General features: G+C 47.6%; 1 protein-coding gene across 6 annotated transcripts in view; it reads right to left on the bottom strand.

Annotated features, from left to right (window-relative positions):
- Nucleotides 1–10,000, bottom strand: part of LOC119572983 (tyrosine-protein kinase Btk29A-like) — a 97,593-nt gene that overhangs the window by 87,272 nt on the left and 321 nt on the right. For 5 of the 6 annotated variants that reach the window (XM_037919958.1, XM_037919962.1, XM_037919961.1 and 2 more), the window contains exon 2: nt 7,458–7,704. In XM_037919958.1, the coding sequence (XP_037775886.1) occupies nt 7,458–7,551 (94 nt within the window). In that variant the 5' untranslated portion in view covers nt 7,552–7,704. Of the gene's footprint in view, nt 1–7,457; nt 8,140–10,000 lie in introns of those variants that run through there. The other variant, XM_037919959.1, reaches the window with a different exon arrangement.

The following is a 10,000-nucleotide window of genomic DNA, read 5'->3' as shown; positions in this document are numbered from 1 at the left end:
CGCACTATGGCTTAGTGCTTAGCAAGGAGTGGCACTTGCAGCCTGGCAGCGAGGGGAGGGCGAGCGGGTCAAGGCTGAACATCCTGGTCCGTGCGTGTGTCATACTTCGGCAAACGAGGATCCGCGGGAGAGACTCTCAGGTACAAAGAGGGCCGGGTACCAAGGCGAGTTGAGGAATATCACCTTACACTCTTTCTATACAAACATTACCCAACAGAGATGAACAAGAACGTCGTAATGCTTCAAAGGAAATTTCCTCATGCATTTGCGAAGTGTTATATGTGATGCAGACTAGCAAGCACCATCATCCTTTCTGCAGATGCATATATATATATATATGTCAGATCCCGGGGCGGCAGCCTTGTCTTCGCTGCGTCACACAGCGCTCACTACCTGTATTGGGCAATCCTCCCACGCTGCAAAACTTCTCTGGCATTTTCAGAGATAAAAGACACGGGCGGAGTGAGTAGGCGGGGGAGAAGGAGAGGGAGTGGGTGAGGGTGGGTCAGTGCGTGCGTGCGCGAGGAGGGAGGTCGGAGGGAGGGAAGTGGAGTAAGAGAGGGAGAAGTAAAGGAATGCGATGATCTGATGATCTGAAAGGAATGGAGGGAGGGAGGGAGAGGGAGAGGGAGAGGGAGGAGAGAGAGAGAGAGAGAGAGAGAGAGAGAGAGAGAGAGAGAGAGAGAGAGAGAGAGAGAGAGAGAGAGAGAGAGGGCGCAATATAACAAAGAGAAAAACGGACAAGACAAAGACGAGGCGAGGCGGCTGATTCTCGAGCGAACAGTCGGGTGCACGAGGCGACTCCCCAGCGCAGGAGCCGCGCCCGAGAGTGCTTCCTGCAACTCCCGCAGTTCGGTAACACCGCCACCCAGGAAGCACGAGCTGCGGTCGCCAAAAAACATCGACACAGCAAAATGACAGACGCCCTTCTCTCGGGTGGGCCATCACGGCTGTCTACACAAACCTATTTATGCAGGGAGGCACCTTTGAGCGTGCAACTCCCTCATTAGCTTTTTTACCTCGCGCTCATTGCAAGGAAGCGACTCCTTAAGACGTCGTCGGCGAGGATACACAACTCACAACTTAGCCCTCCCCGTCCCCGAGCAAAAGCCGTGCGTGATAATGCCAGGAAAACGCATGCGAGAGAACAATGGCAGCGTGTAAACAGGAGTGAACTTTGACACAAACCCTTAATTTTTCTCAAGCAAAATGCAATTAATAGCAGAAAACTAGTCAAAACATGAAAGTCGTCCCTGTCGCAAAATATTTACATATGCAACTTCGATAAGCAAATAAATGTGGCCGCGCACGTACTTAGTTCTGCGCAGGTTCCTGGAAACTGCGTTGACAGCAAGCTCTCGAAGGCCTTTGGCAGTGACCCTGAAAAGAGTGACGGATGCGGCGCTCGAGCGGCCATTGCGCATCCATCTTGCATCCACTCCGCCCTTCGAACGTCCTCCTTATCGCTTTAGATGACGCAAACATGCATAAATATATGCACAGGCACACAGGCAAATATGCACGTCCCATCGTAAACACTGATACCCCGACTGATACATGTATAAACAATCAAAAGATACACGGACGTTGATAAGGCAAAGGACAACCAGAAGGATCTCACGCATATTACAACCACTATTACAACCTATGGTCAGACATGGAGGAAATAAATCATAGAGATATCTCCAACAGACAGAGGATACGTTCCACGCTCATCTCACAAATGCCCTATTGTCTAAGCCCAAGGCCGGGGGGAGGTCAGCAACGCCGCCCTTGCATTCCGCGGGGAGGACGACGCGCAGGGACAGGCGGCCCCAGGACGGGCGGCCAACAAGGCAGAGAAGATGAGTGGAAGAGCCGCAGAGGCTGGCTGCGCGGCCGAGAAGAATGTGGTGCTCTTGACATTTGGGTTGACGATTCCCTTGCAAATAGACAACACAAACTTTAAATCTATATGTGCTGTGTTGTTTATATATGTATACATACATACATATATACACACATACATACATATATACACATATATACATATATATGTACGTACGTGTGTATACATATACATACATAAATTATACATATATATAATATATATATATATAATTATAATATTATATATATATATAATATATATATATATATATATATATATATATATATATATATATATTATATATATATATATATATATATATATATATATATGCATATATATACTTGTACCCATGTATGTATGTACGTATGTACGCATGTATGAATGTATTTATGTATGTGTGTATGTATACATGTATGTATGTATGTATGTATGTATGTATGTATGTATGTATGTATGTATGTACGTAATGTTAGTGTATATGTTGTATATGTGGTAATGTGGTATGTATATATATAATAGTATATATATATATATATATATTATATAATATATATGTATGTATGTATGTATGTATGTTGTGTGGTGTGTTGTTGTGTGTGTGTGTGTGTGTGTGTGTGTGTGTGTGTGTGTGTGTGTGTGTGTGTGTGTGTTGATATAAGTATATATATATATATATATATATATATATATATATATATATATATATATACATATACAGTAATCCAAAGAGAGAGACCCGACAATTCATGAGATTTCCCTTAAATGCACCAACGACATTAGCATACGTCACCCTGTCCCGCCACATCACTGCACCAAGCTCTCTGCTCTCCCTTACCTGTAACAAACAAAGAAGAATTAGAATACTCGCCAAGAAGATTTTCCAAAACAACTTAACATCTATAAATAAATAAAGCAAGTAATCAGACATCATAAAAGAAAAAAAGTAAAATCACGAAAAACGAATAATCACAGCGTAGAAGAAAAATCTTGCATAAACACAAAGCAAAACGGGAAATACGGATTATCTTTCCCACGGCAATAAATCCATCCCATGTGCAACTTAACTCAACACGGATTAGTGATTTCTGCAACAACCATGATTTCCGAAAACAACAAAAAGGCGCCCGACAACTTTCTCCCGTAGACGCGCGGTCAACCACACGCGGTCTGTTGTTGTTAATTGCAGATGAAGGGAAGTAGATCTATGTGGAAACTGCTGTTTACAAGCACATACACACAAACACGCGCACTTCCACAAGAGAGAGAGAGGGAGGAGGAGGAAGGGAGGGAGGGGAGGGTGTGTGTGCCGTAGGCGTGTTTCGTGTGTGTGTGTGCTGGGTGGTCAATGGGGTTGTGTGTGTGTGTGTTGATTGGCGTTGGTGAGGGAGTGTTGTGTGTGGTGCTGTGTGGGTGTGCATACACATACACACACGCACACACAAAGACAGCTGTTCTCTCAGCGAAGCTAGGATTGAGACGCGATTCGCAGACCGAGGCTCAAGTCAGTGCCGCCATCCATGTTGCAACTTGCGGCGTCGGAGACTTACTGGAGTGTGAATGAGTTGAGGATAGTCCCACTGTGTGATTACGCACTAACTTCTGTCACTGTGCTTTTCAGTTGTGCACTTAAATAGGTGTGTTTCATTGGCCAGGACAAACATCTACGAAACACGCAATCTACACAACTGCCCGACGAGCTCGATTAATGCGAACTGTTCAGCGGAAGCACAGATTGGCTAGTAGGAATTCAGCGAAGCCAGATCTCCATCCGCACCCAAGTTCCTTCCGGCGCGCTCGGCGGACCTTACTGAGGAATGAGTCAAAAGCCATGGTTCACTACTCATGGAGCGCGCTCAGTCGTCCATGGTTGTCATACTCTTCTCCGAAAAAGCAGTTGCCCTCGCCTCCATCTACCTGCATTTCCGGAAGACAATCAGCTGAATCGAGCCAGCCATCTCGCCCAAGACGGCGCGCTGCTCTCCTTCGTGATCGTTCAAGGCCTTCCTCTAGGAGCCGGCGCAGTTCTCTGAAAAGCGTTCCCTCGCCTCCCGCACCGGGACAGAAACTAATCGAGCCAGCTCGCATCCTGACGCGCGCTCCTGTCTCGCACGCTGACATTCGCATTTAATGGGTCGAGTTAATGGATGCAAGAGCAGCGTTCTGCATCACTATCAGCAGGGTCGCACAGGATACTTATTATCTTTAAATCCGAAGACTACTTCTGACGCACAACCTGCGCTCATTATCTTGGACACAAGACATTATGCTGTTGCTGGCGATTAAAGAAGGCTCACTGTAATTATCCTAATGCATATATGTAAGTTCGCGCGTCCACTAGCAATACTACAGCCACTGGCTATGATAATTATCTACAACAGCAATTTCCTCTCGCGATTACAACAACCGTGCCCTTCTGACACTGCACACTTAATATATATTCACGTCTAATCCCCAGTAAAAGAGTAATATTAAGAGCCCCAAATTAGACATTAGCTTATCTGCACCCAGCGTCCCTGATGTACACAAGCCCCATCATTTTTATTCCTTCATAGCTAGACCCTTAACTTCCAATCGTATCACATGGTGACCATCTCCACTTCACTCCCCCTACACTTTCAAACGCTATCGGTCACCTGCAATCCGGCGAATTCTCCTCTTGCCTCGTTGCCTTCTAGACACGACTGGAGGAGGTGAAAGAAGCCAAAGCGAATGCAGCTGAACTATGATCTGTAAATCCATTTAAATAAAGAAAATGAACCTGCAATGCCCAGTCCCTTTTCATCTTACAGACGATTTTCCTAAAACTCAAAACATCTACAGCTGACGCAAGACTCGAATCCCCCAAAATGGTTAATACGATCCCTTTTCGCAGTCACACTGCAAGATCGAAACCAGCAAAAACTCATCGACGGCCCGGCAAAAGGCGGCCGTCCCCTCGATAACCTGGTCCAAATACCAAGCGACGCTGAGATTCACCCTCGGCCAAGCCAGAGAACCCCTGGCGCAACCCTCCTGGCCGCGGCACTTGCTTCGCTGTCACTAAAAGATAATATGTTATTTCGTATGGTATTCCCTATTATCATATTGCCGTTTTTATCACTGGTGTGCAGAATGAAAGGGGGGGGGATAAACAAGTGAAGTTTGTATGTTTGTTTGTTGAGTGTGAGTCCGCACATGCATGCGATTTTACGCTTCCGCCGGTATCAACATGAATCTAAAAGGATATGATTTATTTTGACCTAACCACTTCACAAGGAAAAAGAGCGGATGTTGTGGTGTGGTAAGTGCAAGTGACATCTGATAGGCCTATTAAATCTCCAGTCAAGTGGTATAAGTAGCTCGCAGAAAGAGCTAAAGACACCTTCACACGCACCAGTGTACAAACACAGAAACACGCCCGCGCACACTCCCCGAGACAAACCCCCGATCAGCTCTCCCGCGCTCCACCTGCGATCTGGAGCAGCGGCGCAACCCCGGAACGCCCGGAACCCGCGTCTTCTCCTCGCTACGACATTCCAATGAACGCCGCATGGGAGGGAGGGAGGGAGGGAGGGAGGGAGGGAGGAGGAGGGAGGGAGGGAGGGAGGGAGGGAGGGAGGGAGGGAGGGAGGGAGGGAGGGAGGGAGGGAGAGAGGGAGGGACGAAGGCAGCGTGGAGGACAAGGGGGAGGGGGGGGAGGGACGAAGGCAGCGTGGAGGACAAGGGGGAGGGGGGGGCAGGGATTCGAGGCTTCCTTGAGTAATGAGGGGGAGGGGGGGGGGGCAGCAGAGAGAGATAAGCCAGAGGGGAGGGGGAAGGAAGGAGAAGTTTAAAAGAAATTCTATAGGAAGGCAGAAGAACAGGATAAAAGCAATTAGGGAAAATCGTAAAGAGAAAAAATACTAGTAAACGAAACTGAAAAAGGATGGTGGCGAAAGGAGACGGGGACAAAGAAAGCAGAATCCTCCAACCTGAGGAAAACAATAAAAACTATTACAAAACCAAAGTAGCCGTTAATGCCTCTGTCATACGCTGCGACAAGCACCAGCTGTTTCCCTGCGAACTGCACACATGTCACTTTTGGGGGATGCGCGCGTCTGTCATATCAGCGGGGTGAGTGTGTGTGTGTGCGTTTGTGCGTGTGTGTGTGTGTGTGTGTGTGTGTGTGTGTGTGTGTGTGTGTGTGTGTGTGTGTGTGTGTGTGTGTGTGTGTGTGTGTGTGTGCGTGTGCGTGTGCGTGTGCGTGTGCGTGTGCGTGTGCATGTGCGTGTGCATGTGCGTGTGCGTGTGCGTGTGCGTGTGCGTGTGCGTGTGCGTGTGCGTGTGTGTGTGTGAGGCGACTAAATGTGGACATTACGGTGTATGCAAACCCGCTGGCCGAGGAGTAGCATCCTCCGAGCGCTGCCCTGGCGTCGGCCGAAAACCCGCTCGTCCCCGCCGATGCCTCCCGTTACGAGGCCTCGCGTCGCTGGTCCCGCTGACACCGCGATCGCCTCGCCACAACCGCTAGCACTGCTCGCGTTGTCGTCAAAATCGAAATCACGCGAATCACATCTCCTCCTTCACAGCTGAAGTAATCTAACATTGTGTAAATACGACATCAAATAATAAAATCGTATCGCGAAAAAAGAGCAATTGCAGCTCGGCTAGTTCTACTTATAAAAAACGATCTAAGAGGATGATGTGAACAATTAAACGCGTTCGAGTCCGCGATTAACGTTTTTCTATAAACTATTAGCTTCCAAAGAATAAACACCATCTTGCCGACGGCTCATTCTCTTGAAAGTGTAGTTTACTTCAACTCTTGTTTTGCGCGTCTTGTGTTGCGCACATTGCCATCCAATTGGAAGATATTTGCAGAAACAAATACAAAAGTAGAGAGACTAATGTGGCCACACTCTCACACACTCACAAACACCACACACATACATATACACACGCACACGTACACACACACCCCACACACACGCGCGCGCGCGTACAAGCACGCACACACACACACACGCACACACACACACACGCACACACACACACACACACACACACACACACACAAACACACACACACACACAAACTGTATATAAACACACAAAATCACACGCATCCACACAAGCAGACCATCAAAACACAAGCATACACAAAATACAGGCATATTCTGCATAGTGTCCCTGCAAACAGAATCCCACGGATTGCGTTACCATGATGCCAGCCAAGTGCCACGCTCATGCTTCGCGCGGTCGGAGCTGCCAAAGAGGCGACGCGTCTCAGCCACGGGTTGGACTCGCGTAGGATTACAGGATGGAAAAGCGGCCTTCCCTTCTTATAAGGACAGCCAACGGTGTTAAGGTCAGGCTCATGAACACCTATTTCGGAGAGCACGAACCAGGAAAACTCTTGCTTTACAAGTGAACACAAAAACCATATGGCGGATAAAAGATATATCACCAGAAGATAGCATTCGATTGATCAATAACTACCCAACGCTTGCACTGAAAACTGTATGCTTTCATGTACCTGCAAGATGAAAAAAATGTCCTGTCAACTAAAGGTCGGTACTGACGTTATTTCTTAAGATTAAACACAGACCAAGATTAAGGGGCTTACCGTTGGCGGCGTTGTTGAAGAATTCCAAGATGAAGGTCATGGCGTTTCGGGAGGGGAGAATGCCCCCCTCCCCTCTCAGTGCCCGCTTCATCATCACGCTTCAGTCACAAACACAAACTGGCACTAGGGTTTCTGTGCTTAAAACGATTGCCACACCACTGGATTTCCGGCGTCCACGATCCAACATTAGACGACGAACACTTGCGCTTTTCCCTATAAGAGGCACTATAGCCTACTCCTCAATCTTCTGCAATATTTGCAATTTGAAAGATATGTCTACAAAATATGTTCCTAAATCATTCACACACGAAACGCACAACTGTCCACTCCTTTTCCGAGCAAGGTAAGTGACTTCCCTTCCTGTTAGCGCTCCATCTCCCTTCGTCAGCGCGCATCGAGCGCAGACTGGCGTCCTGCACCCTGGAGGAGGAGACCCGCAAAGTGGCACAAGGGCCTTGTCAGCGAGATGTAACGGCGTGGATGAGTGTGGCCCCATACAGGTAAGAACCGCTGCTCGGCTCCCTTAGGTTGGCCTCTCTCGTCCCTAATGATTACGCGGATGTTTTCTTCTCGACTTTTGTGACGTGTGAGGAAGCTGGTTCCTGAGGGACGTTCAGCGGACTTGGGCCTCGTGTGACGGGGTAGAGTGTGAGCCCCGAGCCACCCGGTCACGCCTTCTCTCTCCGGCCACACTCTAATGCTATCTCCCCTGAAAATCACTTCTATATGCACTTCTATATTCTATATTCCACAATCTATACACAGTACACAGAACTTTAGTTCTCGCCACTCCTCACAAACACGTCAGCAACGAAGGTGAGCGCGCTGGCGTTTCCCAGGCTTCACCGTGAGTTACTCACCACCCCATGCTCACTGAGTGCCACTACGGGTCTAAAAGCCTCGAGTAAAACCCTATACGGACGGTAATCCCATGTGTTTTGAGCGGATCATCAGCTCTAGTTGTATGTAGGAAGGGTGGGAGTCATCAGCCTAGATACTCGCTACAGTCTAGCTGCGCCGCTACCAGCCAAGCAGAACTCGATGGCTCCCGCTCTCTCTCTTTCTCTCTCGCTACTCGCAAAGAACTGTCCCCACTCAACAAAACCTCCCAGAGACACTCAATTATCTAGAAATTCTCTTGCGAACTTTTCCTCTCAAGGTTGTTTCTCACAACGGCTCTTGCAATAAAAGACACTTGTATCCGGTATGGCGCAAAGGCGTGCTGAGCTGCCGTTTGTTGCTTGCCCAAACGTCTATCTGAAGATGATAAAACAGCACGAAAGCATGCAATTAACACAATATTTTCCATTTTCCCCTCTCGTTAATATCATGATCACCACAATTTCCTTCGAAAGTAACACCAGGGTATGAATAAAAATTGATAAAAAATGACTATAACACTTAGCGTGTTTCGCAAATTCTGCGCTTGCACACCCTATACAACAGCAATAACTGCGAGAACATTCAGATAACCACAGCACCAGAACTGCCAGCAAAGCCACTGGCACTCCCCTGGTTTTCCACTCAGCATCATGCTGTCTACAACACACAAAGAGCTGTACTATAACCAATCAAGAAAGCCAAAATGCTTTATTGTGTTAAAAGCACAGTAAACAATATTCCAATGGGAAAACGTTCTGGTCATTTTAAATCGTTAGATAATCTTGCAAGTATCTATGAAGTGACAATGTCAGTTGTTTACATTTACGTACGTGCAACATGCGAACAGTTTATGAATAAAGATTATGCTGATAACGAGCAATTAAATTTAAAATATCAAATATCAAATACCAATCTTTAAAATAACGTATGACTAACAACAATAAACGTTTCGTAAACGTGACTGAAAGATGACGATACTCTCAGATAAACACTAAGCTTCGGAGGTATAAAGTAAATCAAATTCAAAGTGTCACTTGAGGGTCACAGCTGAAAACACTCGGTCGCGATGCAAGCATCCTAATGTTCACAAAAACAAATTCCAGAGATCGAAACGCAAGAACCCCCGAAAGGCCGAGCAACAACGGCGCACAAGGAGAAGTTCACACACGGCAAGGGTCATCGGGTATGGAGCAGCCGAGGTCCAGGTGCTGAGGGGCAGCACGCCCACAGGAGGGAGTCGGCGAACACCCGAGCCCAACACGGGGCGTCGGAGCTCAGGTCTTCCGTGGTAGGCAACAAGACACGACCATTATAAAACTTGCTGGACAAACGTCTCGTCCCCTGGATTTCTGACCTTTACACACAACACTGCGTTAGTCGCGCCGTAAGCCGCCGTCCCCCCAACCATATACGACACCCCGCTGGAGAAACTACCGCCAACTGACTGAACGCCTCCGTTGACTAGGTTTCTCTGCACTACATTCAGACCCCACCACGATTTCCGGTTGCAATTTAGTGCGTTTCTTAAGAACTTCGCAACACCTTCCCTCCTCGCTCGTTTCGAAGACAAAAAGGAGTCCCTCGAAAGAGCCCCGCCATTATCGTTATCATTATAACGCACCATTCCGCGATATGTCATCGTCCGCCGTCAGGAGAAACGC

This window comes from Penaeus monodon, chromosome 5 (genome assembly GCF_015228065.2).
Source record: "Penaeus monodon isolate SGIC_2016 chromosome 5, NSTDA_Pmon_1, whole genome shotgun sequence".
NCBI classification, from domain to species: domain Eukaryota; kingdom Metazoa; phylum Arthropoda; class Malacostraca; order Decapoda; family Penaeidae; genus Penaeus; species Penaeus monodon.
Note: the sequence above shows the minus strand (reverse complement) of the source record. Positions and strands in the feature narration are given on the sequence as shown.